Source organism: Prinia subflava, chromosome 3 (assembly GCF_021018805.1).
Source record: "Prinia subflava isolate CZ2003 ecotype Zambia chromosome 3, Cam_Psub_1.2, whole genome shotgun sequence".
Classification (NCBI taxonomy): domain Eukaryota; kingdom Metazoa; phylum Chordata; class Aves; order Passeriformes; family Cisticolidae; genus Prinia; species Prinia subflava.
Genome location: NC_086249.1, coordinates 92,107,552 through 92,127,821, shown reverse-complemented (window position 1 = coordinate 92,127,821; position 20,270 = coordinate 92,107,552). Strand labels below are relative to the sequence as shown.

General features: G+C 39.9%; 1 protein-coding gene across 2 annotated transcripts in view; it reads left to right on the top strand.

Moving 5' to 3' along the window:
- Window positions 1-20,270, top strand: part of PHKA2 (phosphorylase kinase regulatory subunit alpha 2) — a 42,530-nt gene that overhangs the window by 7,737 nt on the left and 14,523 nt on the right. For both annotated transcript variants that reach the window (XM_063392911.1, XM_063392910.1), the window contains exons 5-21: window positions 547-629; window positions 1,235-1,315; window positions 2,355-2,453; window positions 2,770-2,916; window positions 3,142-3,195; window positions 3,749-3,871; window positions 5,815-5,910; window positions 7,296-7,403; window positions 8,100-8,178; window positions 9,604-9,738; window positions 11,532-11,641; window positions 14,064-14,208; window positions 14,677-14,755; window positions 16,158-16,321; window positions 16,966-17,139; window positions 18,273-18,361; window positions 19,461-19,594. In XM_063392911.1, coding sequence (XP_063248981.1) covers window positions 547-629; window positions 1,235-1,315; window positions 2,355-2,453; window positions 2,770-2,916; window positions 3,142-3,195; window positions 3,749-3,871; window positions 5,815-5,910; window positions 7,296-7,403; window positions 8,100-8,178; window positions 9,604-9,738; window positions 11,532-11,641; window positions 14,064-14,208; window positions 14,677-14,755; window positions 16,158-16,321; window positions 16,966-17,139; window positions 18,273-18,361; window positions 19,461-19,594 — 1,900 coding nt within the window. The remainder of the gene's footprint in view (window positions 1-546; window positions 630-1,234; window positions 1,316-2,354; window positions 2,454-2,769; window positions 2,917-3,141; window positions 3,196-3,748; window positions 3,872-5,814; window positions 5,911-7,295; window positions 7,404-8,099; window positions 8,179-9,603; window positions 9,739-11,531; window positions 11,642-14,063; window positions 14,209-14,676; window positions 14,756-16,157; window positions 16,322-16,965; window positions 17,140-18,272; window positions 18,362-19,460; window positions 19,595-20,270) is intronic.

Genomic DNA, 20,270 nt, shown 5'->3' with positions numbered 1-20,270 from the left:
GGCAGCATCAAGTCAGGTGCACTTGTGCCATCAGTGTTTCTTCTCTTACTGGTGCTGCTTTATCTTGTGTTCTTCTTAATTGTACTCCTCTTGTGAGGATAAGGATTTGTTGCCTTATGTGTTTTTCTATCCTTGAAGCCCCTTGTAAATGACCCCTGCAAAGCAGTCACTTTGTCATCTTGAAGGTTCCTAGGTAGAGCACTAAGCAAGCAGAGGGCTGGGGAGCTGCAGGAATTGGTATGCACTGCTCTGGAGAGCCAGAGCTGGCTCAGATGACTCTGCTTTGTACCCATGATCTGAGTGTCAGCCTCGCAGAGGTGGTTTTTGGTTGGTCTTTGAAACAGCCTCTATTGGTGGGGTTTCAAGTATTTTGTCAGTAGCATGTATTGAGGCTTGCTGCCTGATCTTTGGAAGTCAGTGTGAGTTTTTCCTTTGATTTCAGTGGGCAGGGGCTGGTAGCAAATAAACAAAAGCATGAAACTAACTGAAGAGTAGATATTGCAGTTCTGATACAATATAATTATCCTCTTTCCTTTTTTTGATCAGGGCTACGTATTATCTTCACCCTTGATGAAGTTACCTTTATCCAGAATCTTGTTTTTTACATAGAAGCTGCCTACAAAGTTGCTGTAAGTAGTTACTTACATGTAAATCATCTGAACACTGCTCAAGTGTGGGTGGAAAATTATTTATTGCTGGAGAAGCAAAATAGGGAGTTGTTTTTTTCCATGAGGAGGTATCGGAACCTGTCAGTACTTTAGATTGCAAGCAGCATCTTTGACGATGTTGGGAGGGCTGTGGAGGGTTTACTGCTGCATGGGTATACTTGTATACTTGTTCTGTCATAATAATAGGGGGTTTTATTGATAATAATATTTCCTGATGTCTAATTGTAAGTCTTGTGGGTCTTTTTATGAAGGGCAGGTTGTTAAAAACCAAGTTGAAGGGACATGGGGAGAAATACGCACAGGAGGAGGGATAAAGGTCTTTGTGTGTTCTGTGAAGGCAGTGATTTGTGACTGTATACATGATCCTGCTGGGGTGTATTTTTATGTGCTACTTTTCAAACATGAAAAGGGTCTCTTCTGAGACTTGGAATCCCCTTTTCTTTTTTTTTTTTATTTTGGAAAGCAAATAATTAATTTCATGTAGGGGTGGGGATTTATTGTGGGACAGGGGGCAAAACATTGCTTTTGTATATAATCATGCCATTTTTATCTTGGTGTTGTTTCAGGATTATGGAATTTGGGAACGTGGTGATAAGACAAACCAAGGAATCCCTGAACTGAACGCGAGCTCCGTAGGGATGGCCAAAGTGAGAATGTCTTCCTGATGCCTCCTTCATGGCTGCTGTGTTCTGCTTAAGGGCTCTGACAAACCTGATGGCTTCCTTTGTATGCCTTCTTGGCCACTGCAATAGTTAGCTGATTGTGTAAGAGTTTTTGTTTAGGTGTGAGTATTTTTAGTGTAAAATCTTTGAGATAATGGCTCTCATTGAAGGAGCTCAGGTGTTCCAGGGATTGCAACACGGGTACCAGATTAATTGATCCATGAATCTGACAGATTCAGTGAGATGCAGTCTTAAAAAATGGCCTCTGGTTTTCTTTCCATCCTCCTTAATTCTTCAGCCACAGTGTCATATGTGATGTTGTCATGGTAAGATTAAGTCAAATGTAAATTCTAAAAAGCAGCAGACCATCAGTTTAAGAAACTTTCTACAAGTAGTTTAGAGAGAAAAATAAATGAAGATGTACTTAAAAGAAAGTGGATGTTTCTGATTCTGTCATAGCACAAGGTCACAGATATACTAAATGAAGCTCTGAAGGCCATAAATGTAAATGTGCAATTGACAGCTACCTCACTGCATGGTGTCGGAGGGACAGACAGAAGACAAACAACGTTAAGGTCAAAGGTGTATTTACCTTTCAGCAGGATTTTTAAGATCTTGTGTGCACTGCAAGAGGGAGAGACGCTGCTCTTGGCCCCACACTGATATAGAGGCTATTTTGGAATATAGGACAGGACAAGCATTTTTTACTAAGTATGTCAATATTTGGATAATGTCTCAGTGGAAACCTAGCTCCCAATTTTTTTTGGATTGCCTTAAAATTGGCAATGCAAATCCTTAGAAAGGATCACCAGTACATCAATCCTCTATCCTACTAATTGAAAACCAGAAATAGTTACTTTTTCTAAAATATTGCCAAGCTTCCCTTTAAAGATGAAAAAAATATCGATGGGGCAAATTGCTGTCCTGTGTAATTTCTTTCAGAGGTGAAGCACAGATGCTAGGGTGTATACTTGGTTTAAAAAGTATTTACTGATTTGGGGTTGTGGTTTGGTTTTCTTTGAAGGCTGCTTTGGAAGCAATTGATGAACTAGATCTTTTTGGAGCTCATGGGGGACACAAATCAGTGATTCATGTTCTTCCTGATGAAGTGGAGCACTGCCAGGTAAAAATTAGTCTGCCCTTAGCTTTACTAGTGGAAAACCTAATACCCTCTCCTCTTTGTTTTTAAATAAATGTTGATTAACTAAGCCAAGAGTGTAATGTAATAAGGATGGCTTCAGGCTATGCTGCTCACTCTGTTTCTAGTAGATCATGAGAAAGTGAATAGTGTGAAGCATTCTCTTTCTAACTCAGTTAAAAATAACTGCACAGACTTCTCTGTCAGTTTACAAATAGTGTAGTCTCATTTGGACTTGACATAGTTTTTTGAAGTAGGCAACTTGTTTTACATCCCTCCCTCCTGTTTCTGTTTTGCTCAGTCTATTCTGTACTCCATGTTGCCAAGGGCATCCACGTCAAAGGAGATAGATGCTGGCCTTCTGTCTATTATTTCTTACCCAGCTTTTGCAGTGGAGGATGTAAACCTTGTTAATGTGACCAAGAGCGAAATCATATCCAAATTGCAGGTAAGGATTTAATTTATTTTTGTTTTCCAAATAGAGAAGCAGAACCTCTTTCTAAACCAAAAATCCTAATTAAACAAGGGTTGCCCGACTTGGTTCATCAGTGCTTGAAGAGAGGGAGGAAGATCCCTAAGTGACCTGTAAAACTCAGCACATACCTTTATGCTACATTAGTCTGTGAGGAAGAAGTGTATGGGAGATTTCCTACAGTGTTGTCTGTTTTTACAGGGCCGCTACGGCTGCTGTCGCTTTCTCCGAGATGGTTACAAGACACCCAGAGAGGTACTTCTGATGTATATCTGTGATGTATATTTTCAGTAAGCACATGGGAAGAATTTTATCTCTTCTTTATAGACATGTTTTGTTTTATTTACATGAAGGAGTGAAGTTCTCCATCACTGCTAAGACATCTTAGTGGATTTGGGGGTAATCCAGGTATCCACCATGGAAAGGGAGACTGAGGGTTTAAAAAACAGTATTAAGGACAGAACTTAATTCATAATTCTGTAAAAAGTTAACCCTTAGATATTTTTATGGTGTTTAAGATGAAGTGGTGTCTCTGAAACATCCCAAAATATCTTTGAACTGAATGACAGCCAAAATCACTTCAGTGAAACTTAGATCCTGAGACTAAGAAGGATCGATTTGTCTAGAGAACCATTAAATGAGTTTGAGAGTGAATGCGAGGAAGAAGTCAAGAGACTGCATGCAAACTATTTCTGGTGGGTTTGTTGGTTTCCATGTTTTAATTTGTATAAAATAGGCTACCATTATGATTGGAATATGAGTCACTAATTTAACACTGTGACTAAATGAGTGTGGTTGAATTTTTTAGGATCCAAGCAGGTTGCACTATGATCCTGCTGAGCTCAAGCTCTTTGAGAATATTGAATGTGAGTGGCCAGTGTTCTGGACATACTTCCTAATTGATGGAATATTTAATGAGGACAAAATCCAGGTGAGGAAAGAAGAAATTGCATTCAAATTGCAAAACCATTTACACACAGTATTTTGTAACTTTGTGCCATGTTTGTTTTGGGTATTATTTGGATACCCCATTAGCAGAGTGGAGTAGTCTTCAGCCAATTTCACCTTCTCAGGCAGTTCTTGACGTGGTAGAAGCAGCAGGGTTGTGCACACTGGGACCTGCTCGCCTTCTCCCTGCCAGGCTGAACAGCTCTGTTAGCTGGGGTGGTAGGACTGGGCTGAACAGGGTTTATTTGCCTGCTTTTGTCTTTTCACCAGCCTTGATGCCCTTTTCACAATTACTTCAGGATGAGACAAGCTTGTTTTTCCCCAACCTCTCTGGCTGGAAAACAAGATTTGTAGTACTTTCAGCCTTTTTGTACATTCAGAGCGATTTGGGATTGGCTTACGTGGGGCAATTTCATTTTCAGTGATTCCCTAAGTCCCTTCATGCCATTACTGTGCCAAACATCCAGTGGTCAGTGGAACTGAATTGACTGTAGCCCTCCAAAGGTTATGGTGGCACCTGGGGAGTGTTGATGAGTTAAAGAGCAGCAAAGAGCCAGAGCTAAATCCACTCATACCAGAAGTTCTGCGGATTGGTACATTGGTAGAAATTAAAAGTATATGTGATTTAAAATTGCCTAGTATGCAGAGGGAAGGAGATCGCTAAACTCCATAAAAAATTGAAATGTCATCAGAAACAATTCAGAGAATTTCAGACCAAAAAGCCCTCTTTCTGTATCAGATCTGTATCTTTCAAACGAAGTGAAAATTCCTCCTGACACTAGATACATACAGTATTTTCCTGAACACAGAAAAAATAGTCTGGTGAAGAGGGAAATGGCATTATTTTGAGGGGGAAAATCAGAAAGTTTACTGAATCTTCAGTCCTGCCAATAAAATAGCATTTCCTAAAGCAGTCGCTAGACCTTAGTTGGATTATCCAGGACAGTATGTACCTGATTGTTTTTCTTTGGTGTGCAGATGGACTGTTCTAGGGCATGGTCAGGGCGATTGCTCCCAGTTTCCACTGTTTAAACATAGCTGAATGAGTCATTGAGACACTCAGGTGAGTGTCTAGTCCCCAATTACTGCTGAAAACAAATGGTTTTGCTAGAAAAATAAGCACCCCGAGGACTCAAAGTGGAGTGGGACAGAATACTGAAAATGTCAGTGTGTGTGAACCTGTGGGTACCTTGCTTTGAGTGATCCACTGTGCTCAGGAACAGAAGAAAAAGGATTTCTGCAGGTGCTGGTAGTGCTTGAGAAGTCTCCCTCTAAGTGAAAACCTGGAATGGATAGTTAATAAATGAAACAAACTAAGGAATCTGGTAAAAAGAAATGTATTACATGTTATCAGTCTGTTATTCCTGTTCCTAATACCTTGTCTAATATCACAAGGACAAGAGGATTTGCTGTTCAGTGAACTTAGATTTTTTTTAAACATTGAAATCTATTTTATCCTTTCTTTGTGGCAAAATTTTAATCAAATCAGTTAAGAGAAACTGGTTTCCCAATCCTGCAAAGTAGAATTCAGTAAGCCACAGAAAAATGTTCATGGCATACAGCAAATAATTTATACACTTTACAGTCTGACAGATACTGGCAGTCTGATGTCTGTGTCACTGTACTGGCAGCCATTGAAAATTCCCTGTAGGATCTGTTGATTTCTCAGTAGGAACATATTGGAAGTTTTGTACTGCAGCAATGTGTTGAAGATAACTGTTCATGTTTCTGATAACACTGAGATGCTGGAACAGTCTCTGATAATTTGAACCCTCTTCTTCCATCAGCAAATTGTGATTCCTCCCTCCCTTTTTCCTTTTTTAAATATATGAACTTCCAGTAAAAAGTGCTGTTCAGAAGTACTTTATTGTTTCAGTTTTGCTGACTGTAATGTGAATTCTCACTCTCTTTTGGAAATAATTCCAGGTACAAGAATACAGAGAGGCTCTGGAAGGAATACTTATTCGAGAGAAGAATGGATTAGTGCTGATGCCTGAACTCTACGCAGTCCCTCCAGAAAAGGTATCGGGAAAATGCAGCGTCCACTTCAGTGCACAGAGTAGAGAGACTGCGAGGGGAGTGTCAGTCTTACAGCTTTCCTGTGTCTGATGAATCTAAACCAATAATAAGACTACTGCACATTATTTTAAAAAGTAAGAGACCTCTCACAGCTCCTGCTGAGAAATGGTAAACTTCAGGCTTCCAAATGGTCACATTTTTTACTTGTAAGTTTGAGTGTCTGTAGAAATACTACTGCAGGTCTAAAATTTTACATCCTTAGAGCAAGACATGTATTTAAGAAGTGTTGATACTGACTTAGGAACTGAGGCTCAATAAAGAAATGAAGCATAGACTGTCCTTCCTATCTAGTCTGTTGATTGATTGTGCTGCCCTTTTGCAGAGCATGTATGGGAGACATGTTTCAAATGGATTAGGGTTTGGGCTGGGATTTCTGTTTGGTTTGTTTGGGTATTCTCTTTTCCTCCCCTTTGCTGTTACTGTTTATCTCATTCTCCCATTGTGACAGAGAAATTCAGACGAGCTTATGTGCTCTTCCATGCTATTTGCCTTTGTATCCCTCCTTGCCAACTTCTTCTCCCACTCCAGACTTGTCAGCCCTCACTCACTAAGGGTGTGGAGCCTCCTGGGCTGGTCTGAGTTGCTCAGCCGACAGCTGATGCCTTGCTCGCAGATCTGAGGTGGAAACTGAATTGCCTTCCTAGTGGGAACAAGCGTGTAAGAGTCCAGAGCCTTCTTGTGAATTTTGATATGATGATAATGATCTGAAAAACGTGCCACATAAACAGGGTAGCTTTTGTCTGTCTATAAAAGAAATAGGAAATGGCTGCCTGAAGATGTAGTCAGGGAGGGGTTTTGCCCTGCCCTCAACAGATCTGTATACTGCAAAACTAAGGCAGCTTTTCTAAATTACTAAGTCTACTCTTAATTTTTCTATTGACCAATCTTGCTAACAAAGGAAAGGTGGAATAATCTTAACATTGGAAAGCGTCTTTGCTTCAGAAAGCTGGGTAGACATCAGTGAAGTTAAAGCAGCGTCTTGGAAGGGGTTGGAAAGCAGACACCCAGTTACCTATCAGCAGCCCAGAGGGAAGGCAGCAAAGGCATGGTGAGAAGAAAGTGGAAGAGCTAATACCAAAGCTGTAATTGCATATGGAGTCCCCATCCATCCTCCAGCTGTGAAGGGTGGGAAGAGGTACAAAAAGGAAGTATAGTTCTTGTCCCAGAAAATGTGTAGCCTTAAAAGTGAAACCACGACATCTCTAAGTCAGTAGGAAGGGCAGGCATGAAAGGGTTGATGTTAGACCGTGTCTGCAAATACTTGTATGTCACTGACTGTTCTTCACAACCTTAGGGTAATTTTTCTTGCCTTATGTATTTGTTTTCAGGTGGATGAGGAGTATGAAAATCCTCACACGGTGGATCGTGTCCCAGTGGGAAAGTTGCCACATCTTTGGGGCCAGTCATTGTATGTCCTGAGCTGCCTGTTAGCAGAGGTCATTATTTCTTACAAAGTAGATAAACTTACATTTCATTTTGTTTGAGATGGCTTGGGCTTAAAGTACAGTTTGGTTGACAGGTAGAGGACAGCGTGTTTTCCAGAATAAACATGTACATGAACCATGCAAGACTGACTCTGAGCGTTCAGGACCTTTTTTTTTAAATTTAATATAGCTATGCAATGATCTGTTTCTAGTCAAGCTGAGTAAGTTTTCACATGGTCTGGATATATGGTTAGAATGGAGGAGTATGCCCAGGCTGACTTGGCTGTTCCAGAGCCAGGATTTTGGGCCATGTCAGCTTTACTAGGCTGTTCTTGCTCCATGGCATGATGTATCTACTAGTCAGACACATTAAAGTCAGACTAGTTAAAAGAAGCACAAATATTATCTATGTGGAGCTACAAAAATAATCACTTTCCTGGTGAAATTATGTCAGTTGCTGTAACTCTGAAATAGGAATTCTGAATACAGATTGTGTCAGTCAGAACCATTTTCTTGTTCCAAAAAATACTACAGCCATTGTTTCTATTGAATGTACTACTTAGTGGACAGGGTAGATAAACCAGGCTTGAAGTCCTGCTGTCCTGAAAAAATAGGAAAATCGGTTAGGATTTATTCTATATGTCAGAAGCCTTTTGCTTAAATTCTGTTTGTTTCCTTACTTTTTTCTTTCTCTGGCATTTGTTCTAGGGATTTCTTGCTGCAGGTGAAATTGATCCTTTAAACAGGAGATTTTCCACTGGATTTAAACCTGATGTTGTGGTACAAGGTAAGGGAATTTTGTGAACATTCTATGTGGATTGAATCATGTGGTGGAAAAGTCCCTTCTCCCTACAGGAGAGATGAAAGATGTGTTTAAAAATAATGTGGATTTTTTTTTTTTTGCATGGGACATTGGTGCTTTGGTGACACTGTGCAAAGGAGAAAGACCTTGTTTGCCTAGCTGCCCTTTTCCAGGAGAAAAGATCAGGTTTAAGACACTTCAGAAAAATTGTTAAAATTTTAAGATTTGTCTAGAATTGGAGAGTGGCAAACAATCTTGTAGTGAAAAGAAAAATCTTGGCAGGTTCTAGAAAGAAGAGGTGGGACTGACAGGAGATGGATAGGTTAATCAGGTTTCATGTAGCCCCATTTCAGAGGAACCAGGGAGCACTGAGTGCAGAGGATCCCTGTGCACAGAGGTGAGGCAGCCAGAGTTACCAGCTTTTGGCTGCTGAAGGGAGTGGCCTCTTTCGTTTGTGCAAGAACAGCCAAAACCAGAAATTAAGTAGAGAGCAAACACCACAGATCAGGTCTTGAAGACTTTTCCAGGGGCTGGACTGCTCTGATAGAGCAACCAGCTCATTTATCAGGAGCAGCCTTTGTCAAGGGTCCTGTACCTTGTAACCTGTGTACCCCCTGTTGGTGCCTCATGGGAGTAGCATTTCATTATTCTGAAGTGCTTCATTTCCAGTAGAAATGTAAATGCTTGCTTATTTTTAACATTATTTGGCAAGTATTCCCAATACAAAGAAGAATACTGCATTAGTAGTCCCAAATCAATAACCCACTTACCATGGACAAAACCTCAAGTGGGACAGGAGATAGGTTCTGGGCCTGGATTGTAAATTCCTCTCATTAGGGAATTCTTTTTCTCCCTACCTCTGCCATTTTGTGTCCTCCAAAACATTTATTGCTGTACAAGTGACAGCACCTTTCCCCCAGTGACTTGGCTGCATTGATATAGTGTGCTGTGTTAAAATAACAAAGATTTTCAGGTCATGTTTCCCTTTGTTCTGTGGGAGGGAAGCCCTAAAAGAGACTCTTTGCTAAAAGAGACTGTGTGATCCAAATTAGTGGTACTCAAAGAGATCAGAAGCAACTGATAAAGTCTCCAAGAACCTGCTTTAACCTCAGCACCTCTGATCCTGCTTTGAGCAGGAGGTTTGTTCAAAGGCCTCTTCTGACCCTTCTGAGCACCACTGTTGTCCAAAGTGGACAGGAATGGCAAGAAATACTGAGAAATAGAGAATTAAAATCTGTCAGGTGCCCTATTGCAATCTCTTCTGATTTCATGAACCCATAAATTAGGAAAAAAGGCCTTTGTGCCTTTTTAGTTAGCTAAATGCATTTGTTGAGAGGCGACAGTAGAGACAGTCAGTTAAAAAGAGTAGAACATTGGTTTTTACTTGTGTTTTTGTTTTGTGTTACACAGTAACTGTTTTGGCAGAATCAAATCAGATTAAGAATCTCTTGCAAGACCGTGGAATCAATGTTCAGAGCATTGCTGATATCCATCCACTCAGGGTGCAGCCAGCTCGCATCCTCAGCAACCTCTACACCATGCTGGGTAAGTATTGCAACATGGAAGCCTCTCTGCTGCCAGGCAAGGTATTTTTTTAAGAAGCTTAACCAACTTAGAACTTCTGTCTTAAATAAGGGACTCAGACGCGGGGAAGAATTACCTCCTTAGAAATGGTGGCAAAATCAGAAGTTTTGTTGTGCCCGTTGGAGTTGGACAAAAACTGACTCTTCTTTTATCCTCCAGAAGCTACTTCCACAGAGAAACTGGTTTTTGAAAAAATGCCTGGAAAAACATAGAAGAAAAAATCAAATATTTTTTCCTTTGAGAAGTCATTTCAGTCTGGAAACTGGGCAGTATGATTTTTATCTTCCCAGCAGGCAGTCAGGGAAGTTTTCTGCTCCAAATCAAGGAAGTTGTGTGGCTATCAGAGCATCTTTGAACTGTCAGGTTCTTGCTGAAGTTCCTTCCAACCTGGAGCTGAGATAAGCTGCTGAAACCCTCTCTCTCTGTTACAAACCCAGAAGCCTTTAGGCTTCTCTAAACACAGGACTTTAAATACATTCGAGTTCCTCAGCAGTAGCTCTCAAATCCTGTTTTCCTTAGAGCCTGAATTGACTTAAATAAATGCCCCAAAGCTCTGACTGGTTCTAGTTGTTAAGTCTTTATAGCTAGTTCTTGATAATCCTTGCTGGAATTATTTAGGTCTTGGTGGAAAGTTTGTTACATGTATTCCTAATTTAAGTTAGTTTTACTTCTTCAGGCATGCCAGCAACTCATGACTCAAAGTTGTGGATATTGCTGTAAAGTAAAATGGAGATGGGGTGACTCAGCACTGGTAGATTCCTTTGCTGTGTGGACAAGGGAAGCTGTATCCTGCTTCTCTGGCAGTCTGGATCATGTTCCCATGGCAATTTAGTTACAGATAATGCTGAGGTTGCCAATGAGGTGATCTTTTTGTTGTTGTTGTGGGGTTTTTTGTTTGTAAGGTTTGTTTTTTTGTTTTAACAGAGAACTTTTTTAATCATTCGAAGTAATGGAGCCTTCAGATAAATTTTAGAAACCATGCCCTTTACACAGGGAAATTGTATATGTTGCTTCTGCAAAAGAATCTGGCTCTTCATTTCTAAGTTCTTTAAAAAAAATGAAATATTCGCACGGCATTTATTTTATTTTAATTCATAATAGCTTTCTTTCACTAGTGGGGGCCTGAGTAGGATGATTTGATACATTGTTTTTAACAGTGACTTCTTTGGGAATGTTCACAGTAGTATTTTTCAGGCACATGGTTGTTTGGTTCTTACTCCTTGTCAGAAAGATTCAAGCTTCAAGCAGCTCCTGGCTGCTGGTACAAAGGATGTAGTGTGGATCATTTGCTAACAAGCTCTACTGAGAAAAGTGAAGCTTATTAAAGCCTGATGAAAATCTGTTGTTGTATTTGGATGTACTTTGTGTGTTGATTTAGCCAGTAGGCATAAGTTTTTAAGGTCCTATATTTGAAAACACTAGAATTTCTGGGTTATGTTAATGGCTTTGTTTTTGTAATATCACATCTCCTGCCCTTTTTGGTGGGGAAGCTTTGGGTGCTGAGCAATTACTGTAATTATAAGACCAAATCCATGGTCAGTGAAGCCAAAATTTTAATTTTTAATCAAGCCTTTGAAGGAATCTGGCTATTACATTGCTGCTTGCTACAAAAGCAGTTTGTAGCCTTGCACTCTGTTACAGGTTTTCTGCCTTACTGGTATTAGCAGAGTAAATTTTCCTGTCTAAAGTGGTTATTTTGGAAAACAATGCAGAGAATGTTAGCTGAGATTCTTTTCTTTCTCTTTCCTTTCCAGGCCGGAACAAGAAGATGAAATTAAGTGGCCGACCACACCGACACATCGGAGTGCTGGGCACCTCCAAGCTCTACGTAATAAGAAATCAAATATTTGCTTTTACCCCTCAGGTGAGCATGTAAAGCTGGCAGGAAAATCACTCCTTTCTTCATGGTGAATCATTAGTGAAGCACTTTGCTTTTCCCTGCTGTCATTGTCTCTTAGGTAGAACAGGGCTGACACAGCAGATGTTCTTTACTCTGTAGGGTTTTTAAGAGCATGGGATGATCAGCATGATAGAACTGCAGATAAATCTCTTTTTTCTGTCATGCAGAGTCTGGTTTCTTTGGCTTCTGGCTTAGGAGAACACAACAAATCAATAGAACAAAGCAGTTACTGATCTCTGCCCACACCAACATTCTAATTAATGAAATGGTTTCTGCAGAAATAGATCACTTAATATAGCTTTACACCGATGGCTTTGGTGAAAAATTCAGGAGCATGTAAGAGTGCCCAGTACTGTAACCTGCAGGAGGTGAAGGTGTGATCTTTTCATTATATTGTTGAAAGGGTCAGTAGTGCTGAGAAATGGATGTTCTGTCTTTTCTTTCTCTTTAGTGTGTTTTTTCAATGTTGCTGGAAGTTTGTATCTTCATAGAATCAATGGCTCCTATTTATACATTGAATGAAAAGCAACACACTTTTCAACAGAATTATTGCAGCAGTGGGTAGTAGATGGCCAGGGAGTCACTTGCTGCAAGCACGTACAACTGATGCAGGATAAAGAATGCATCCACCCTTCTGAACGGGTGTTTGGTTAGTGAAGTCTTTAAACTCCAGCTGAAGGCATTCAGTGGACTCTTGAAGGCTTCTGTACTGCTTCATAATGTCCAAACAGATCAGATTTACTGCAGAAAATGTAGATCCTTTCTCATTCTTCCCCATGTCAGTTGATCACAAGCAGCTTTATAAATTGCTAGTTGCTGTGTTACTTCCCTGTACCAATTTTCACTTCTACAAATAAGGGGAAAATTCCTTAGAGATGTGATTTTTTTTCAAAATACCTCTTAGTTCACATCTTACTATGCAAGTAGGACCCTATATTCCCACTAAAATCTCGTCATGTATCAAATAAGGACATACTTATTAGGATACTTCAAAATGGCATTTATCTTTACATTAGCAACACGGTGACAGTTCCTGCTTATTCTGTGTTTCACTAAACCTATTTAACATTTTCCATTGTACTTTGAAGCCAGACACTTCCCCTGATTTTTTTTCTTTTGAGGTGGATGGAGTTAATGTTTAATGTCACCTTCCTAAGGTTAGCAGTTAAATCATCTTGTTGATCTTGACTAGTGTCCACAAATTCTGTGATTTTGTCATTTGTATTTCATTCTCTTTTCTAGTGGAAACATTGATTGGGTGTGGGGCCAAGGCTGACTTCATTCAGATACAATAATTCTGAAAAAGTGGTTAATAACTACCTTTTGAGAACAATTTTAAAAGTAGTTCTGCTTCCCGGGATGCTTTTGTTCAGCTCCCTAGAGTGAAAGTTTTCAGAAGCTGGCAGGTGTCAGCCATTTGCTTATACCTGCCATCAGATTGCTCCAAAGAAGGAAATTGGACTAATCTGTTGGGATTGATTTTTGACCATCTTACTTTATCATTTTGTAATTATCTTAGCTGTCTCAAATTGGCTTTGTTTTCCTTTGCTTTCACGCAGTGGAATTGGCCTGACTTTTTAAATGGCTCTTCCTTTTTAAAGACTTGTCTCTGGATTTCTGGGACTTGTTCTTCCTGAATTACCAAAGCTGATTGCGAGTGGCTCCAGGATTGTTTTGGCTAGTTCCTGATTCCTTCTGTGAAGAAATTTCTCTGGACTTTGTCAGCTTGAACTGCCATGTTCTTTATGCACTTACCCCTCCCTAAGGCTTATGGGCTTCCTTAACTTTTGTTGTGGCTGCTTAGACATACTTTCCATTATTTGTGCAGCTTCTTTGGTTCCAGCTCCTGAAGCAGCCATGAGAGTCTCTTACTGTGGTTCTTGCCTTCCTGCTGCAGTGGGAGCAGCCCTTTGCCACTGCACATTTCATGTACCTTTTTTCCTCAGTGACTGCCAGCTTTTCTGTATCTGCTTGACTTTCCCAAGGGACATACAGTTACTGGCTCCCAGTCCCCAGCGTGCACTTAGCCTGTTTATTGTTTTTGTCACTACTGTTAGCTTCGTTTCCACATTTAGAGTACTTCCATCTTCCAGATGATAGCTCAGTGTAATTGTCACTGGGAAGATTCTGCTTCGTGGCTGTCAATGCCTAGGTTTTGTTTGTATAGCTTACTTTGATGGTCAGTCTACAGGCATAAGAAAATGGACTCGTGCACAAGCATGGATTTCTTTTTCACAGTCTGAGGCCTTGTTAGGTTAATTCAGGTCAGTTGTGTTGTGGTCAGGAGTAGCTCATATGGCTTTTGTGAATGATTTAAGGGAAGAAATAGAAAAAAAAAAGGAAGGTACTGACAACTACCCATATGTTGTGTTTTTCTCTTCTCTAGTTTACTGACCAGCATCACTTCTATCTGGCTCTAGACAATCAGATGATTGTGGAGATGCTCAAGACAGAGCTGGCTTACCTCACTTCTTGCTGGAGGATGACAGGGAGACCAACCTTGACATTTCCCATCACCCACACAATGCTTGGTAAACTTCATTTTCTCTGTTTCAAGCAGAGTAGATTACTACAGGAGAATGGGATGGACATTGGTTTGAGAGGAGACAGGTAGCAGGACTTGTAAGATCAGAAGTATAGTTTAATTTTCTCATATGTATGCTGAATTTCAATGACGTGGTAAGATTTGATTTTGGTTTTGCTCCCTCTTCATATGCTTCCATCATCTCCATGCTATTTCTGTCTAAAGAAATTTCATAGAAATCCCTTTGGAACTTGTCTTGAGTGAGTTGGTGTTTTGTCTTTAGAGCTTGTCTTGAGGTTGTGTTTTGTTTGTTTGTCTGGGATTTTTGAATAAGCTAATATTGATAGCAGTTGTAGGTTCTGCTTTAAATTTGCCTCATTTACATTTTAGACAATACCCAGTAATTCACTGTATTTGGATGGGTTAATTTAAGAATATGTAGGTGAGCTTCAATTCTTCCATTTTTCTTTTTTAGTTGATGATGGTACTGACATTCATCCAGCAGTTCTTGCCACAATAAGAAAATTAGAAGATGGTTATTTTGGAGGTGCAAGGTAATGTCAGAATTGCCAAATTAGTATTATCTCCATGATTTTTAAAATTAAATCCTATAAAAGTCTCAGTTTTGAACTTGTAGTAGTGCACAGACTTTGTACTAGAATTCTGCAGAGAAGGAAGTTTCAGCTTTAATTATTATGTGGCAGTCAAATGGCAGCTGGACCTCAGGTGCAACAGAAAAGATCTGTCTCCCAAAACGTGTACCATCTCTGACTGCCATTAATGGAGAAAGAAAACAAACATCAAATCTTTGGAAATATGAAATCTTGCCTCTGGCTGGGCTTCTGTTATTAAAAAATCAATTCCTTTCACACTTACTGGACATGATTTAAACACTGATTGCATGTAGTACTTGTAAGCTGGTGTGTTCCATTCATCTCTGTGTAAAATACGATGCCACATTACATCCCTATTCTTTTTCTACTTGCCCTCTCAATCAGAGTCTTCCTTTGACATGGTTAACTCCAGTCAACAACTCAGCCCCCCATGGCCACTCAACACCCTCCCCTTTGTGGGATCAGGGGAGAATTGGAAGAACACAAGTGAGAAAACTTGTGGGTTGCAATAAAAAGAGTTTAGTAAGTAGAGCAAAAACCAAAAATGGGAAATTCATTCACCACTTTCCATAGGCAGGCAGTTGTTCAACCATCTTCAGGAAAGCTGGACTCTATCAAGTGTAACTGTGGCTTGGGAAGACAACCCCCTGTATCCCTGAACATTTTCATCCTTCTTCCCCCAGCTTTATGTGCTCAGCATGACACCATGTGGTATGGAATGTCCCTGTGGTCAGCAGGGGTCAGCTGTCCAGCTGTGTCCCCTCCCAGCTCCTTGTGCACCCCCAGCCTGTGCTGGTGGGGTGAGGTGAGAAGCAGAAAAGGCTGGGATGCTGTGTAAGCCCTGCTAGGCAGTAACTAACACATCCCTGTGTTATCAGCACTGTTCTCTGCACAAATCCAAAGCATAACCCCATCATGAGCTCTTACCCCTCAAACCAGCACAGATGGTTTGGCAGCCTCCAGTTCTGTGAAAAGGCACTGCCATTCTTGGGGCCTTCTCAGCCCCACTTTCTCATCCATTGTCCTTGGAGCTCAGGTCTTTGTTCAGGGTCTCTCCTCATATGAACATACACCACCTTGCATAATCAGGCTTTGGGTTAGGCCTGTTACCATAACAGTTAAAATCAATTAGTACCCAGAGCAGTAAGTACCCAGCTGGATCTGCAACTGTTGTTTTCCTTTTTTATTTTGCAGTGTCAGTTTCTGTGGCTTTATAGTTACCAAAGGTGGATTGAACAATAGGTTTCCTAAATTTTGGAGGAGTTGTTGAAAGCTAAGTGAGCAGTAATCAGTGTCAGAATGGTGGATGTTAATGCTCTTTGGCACGTGTCCCCTTTTACAGGGTGAAGATAGGCAAGCTATCAGAATTTCTTACCACCTCTTTTCATACATATCTGAGCTTCCTGGATCCAGACTGTGACCTCAAACTGTTTGATGACCGTAATGACAGCTGTAATAGTCCTGACAGTGAATATGGAGACTACTCAGCAGATTTCTGTGAAAAAGGTAGTAGTGTTTTTTCACTCGGTATTTTTTTCTCTGTCAAGTTCTATCAGCAGAGTCGGGGTTTGCCTACAGTGCAGTCTGTTCTGTGCACAGCTTATGGTCATTTGGTTTTCTCATGCATCCACGTGAGGCTGGGACCTGCATGAATCAGTTTGGAGATGAATTCATGTGTGTTCTTCCTGCATTTGTAATATGGCATTGACTGGCAGCTGCTGCAGCAAAGCTGAGTCTGAAGAGTCAGCAGGTGGGGAGGTGTTGGAGAGGTTAGAGGGAAGAGGGCTGTGAGGAGTCATGCACAAGAGCTTGTGTGGAAGAGATGATAGTCTTAGAGTCATACAAGTTGGAGGAGACTTCTACAATCATCAAGTCCAGCTGTGTTCTATGATCTGCCACCAATATAAAACCCCTTTTGATTCCTTCAAAGGCAAAGCTAGCTTCTAAATCTGTTTTCACTGTCAAAAAATATTTTTTTTCTTTGTTTCTATATGTTTGGCTTAAAAATCTCTTCCTTACACTACTCTTGCATATTTGAGTGCCCTTTTAAATAAGCAAGACTATAGTGGTGTGTTTGAGTGAGAAAGTGATGATGACAAATAGTAATTTTTACCTTTAAGAAACCTTTTTTTTCATGTATGTTACACTAGATAGCCAGGATGAGCTGGATCAGTATATAAATGATGTCCTGCAGAGCACAGCACTGAAGTCATACCTGCCTCCACCTTCAAAGACAACGAGTCAACCACCTGTGTTCAGTGCAAACCATTCCACAGAAGAGATACTGTCAATAATGGCCAAGACAAAGGGCTTGGAAGTTCCAGGTATTTCTCCCTATTGTTTATTTAGTGATAATAATTTAAAAACCTGGTTTGGCTGCTAAAAGGGGTGAGCTCAAGTATTTAAAAATTACACCTTTTGACATACTTGTGATACTAGTTCTTTCCGTTTAGAGAAAAAATAAGAAATTCCTTAAGAAGTAAGAATGACTGAAGCTGTTGCTGTCATGTTTCCACTGTATCCCGTGTCATGGTGTATACACAGAAAACCTGCAATGAAATGTAACATTTAATCAAAGTTAATGTTATGGAAGCTTCTTAGTTGGATAGAATCTTAGAACCCAAACCAGTTAATTAATGGTTTTGTCTTTGCTTGTATAAAGGCAGACAAAACATACTTTTTTATTTTAATAAAGTTGCTGTGAAGTGAAATGTTTCAATACAAGAAAAACATAAATATTCACATGTACTTTCTAAATTTTTAAGAACAAATGGAGTAGAGAGGGAGCAGCATCTTTCTAATTGTGCTGCATTTCTATTATCCTGATTAGAGGATATACACCAAAATAAGACTTTGGCTGAATTTGTAAATAGGTTCCAACACTGTTTTATATGTAGATATGCAGTATTCAATGCCCTGGTCCATGGAAGACTTCCCTTAACTCCAGTGTAAATTAATAACTTCCAAGCTTTTCTGTTAGTCTTTTCTGCCATCTTGCATGTGCCACATCATCTGATCCTCCATTGAATTCAGCATATGGAGTTCACAGAACATTAACCTGCATTTAGCATTATAATTTTAATTATGAAATCTTACCACTTAGGCTATTTTCTCCACTCATTTCCTGTTGAAATGTTTAAAACACTTGGCAGTGTCAGGTCACTGGGCAGCAGGATTTTGGAGTCATGGGCCAAATAAGAGGTATCAGTTGAGCATGAGCCTTTGACATGCTGATCTCAGAAATTGTCAGAGCAAACCTGCAAGGAGGAAAGGTTGAGAACATGAGCTTGCACAGAGTTCATGCACAACATCTCAGAAGCACTGCCTCTGTATTTTGACTCTTGGAGGTATTTCTGTTTTTCTTACCTAGTCAAGCTGCTTCATGTAGGTGTTTTTGATTATCATATTACTGAAACAAACCTTTTTTTCTTTCTGTTCTGGTGACTTTGCTTTCCAGCTGTATCTATGTCTCTTCCCACTAAAGTTCTGAACACACACCGGAAGTCTCTGAATCTTGTTGATAATCCTCATTTCTTTGAGACAAAGGTAAGGAGTGGGAGTTTTTATGCTGTTTGTGGTTTTAGGATGCAATGCTTGTAGCCTTTCCTTGTGTTTTCCTTCCAAACCCTATGCCAGGTCTCATTTTTCTTCACAGACAAGCCATTCTGTCCAAGGCACTCACTTGTTTTCGAAATTATTTTTTGGCTGGATGAAGGTTTTTTACTCAAATAGACACTATCAAGTGGAAAGTTTTTAATTGCATGTGCAAAACAGAAAAGAACATAAAAGTTGCTTTATTTTTAAAAGCCAAAAGTTAAGTCATCATCTTTTCTTCTACCTGAACACAAGGGGAAGGATGGGATGTTACTAGCCTTTAGAGATGTTTTCCAAGAAATTCTACTTACAGTAACATCTGGGCAAGAGGGAATGTGTGAATGTCCTCAAGGCAGCAGCCAAATCCCATCCATCTCAAGGCACAAAGATGGGGTTGTGCTGGGCACTTGTTTTGTCTAGGCAAATGTGACCAGCTGCTGAGAATGGCTAAAAGAGTTTGTATCCAGCCTTCTGAAGGATTCTGCTCTGCACAAGGCTCTGTTTGTGGAAATGGCATTTTAGGATTATATGAATTGCTGAACAGCTTGTAAAACAAACCTTCTTTTCATCCAAGAATTCACCATGGGATTACATCATCTGATTAGTTATCATTTTACTTTCATAAACTTGGAAGATTTATAATGGCAATATTTGCATTCACACAGCGCCACTCTAACACAGGTTAGAGATGGAATTCAAAAAGCTCTAAATTATTTCAATTAAAAAAAAGGATAGCGTCTCTCTGCTTTTCTATTTACAAGTAACATGAGTTGACAGGAAAAGCATGCAGATAATTCCATTTCTTTGTTCTGTCAAAAAAGAAGTAGATACAAGGTTCCACCCTGGGGGTTGTGTTTCTTGGGATTGGTTTTCTTTCTGTGCCTGCAGTACCCTGGCAAGAACTAAGTGATGTGTCTGTATTTCAAATGCAGAGCTTTCTTGCAAGTCTGTTGTGATTTTTTAATGGGAATTTTGAAGTTACAGGAAGTTATAGATCTGCTGCCTTTTTCAAGGTCGTGTCTTTTGATTTTTCATCCATCTTTGTTATCAGGACTGTGAAAATGTTTTGCACTTACCTAAAGATGCTCACGGTGATCTGGATTGCAGGAAGCTCGTTGATCAGCTGAAGGAATGTCCAACACTCCATGATCAAGCAGATATCTTGTATATCTTGCATATACTCAAGTAAGTTGCCTGACTATGAACTTCAGCATCTTTAAGTTTGGTCACAGCTATCTGATTATTCTTGTGCAGAAGGTTTCCACTGTTCAGGCTGTGTTTTGAGGGGACAGTGGAGATATTTTGTGCTTTAGCAAACATATTTTCAGTTTGATTACAGGAGTTACTTGGATACACAGGAAGACTTGCGTAAATTTTAGAGTTGATTTGCACTCAGTTGCAAATACATAAAGTCTCCAGGGCTCACAAATTAAATGCACAAATCCTTTCCATGAGTAAGAACACACCCTGCTCTATTTGTGGCGCTCCATTTGAAGTTCACAAAGATTTGGTAGGATTTTCATACACAAGAATGAACGTGGAGGGAAAATTCATCTTGTGATTTTCGAACTAAAGGCAAAATGCAATTTTAATGAGTGTTCACTATTTTTCCTCTAATCTCTTTGCATATTTAACTATACAGCTGGCTAAAATTTGGTACTTTTTAAAACATTCTTGGAAGCAATCTAGACCCACCTGCTGGGGTTAGTAAACACCTGCTATTTAAATGGGTTTGGTGGGAACAAAATGCAAATACAAACAAGAGAATCATCTTCTGAAGTGTGTTTATTGAGCTTTTTTTTTCCTGTGCAGGACAATACAGCTGAACCTGTTAGGCAGCTAGCTTTTGGTGCAAAGACAA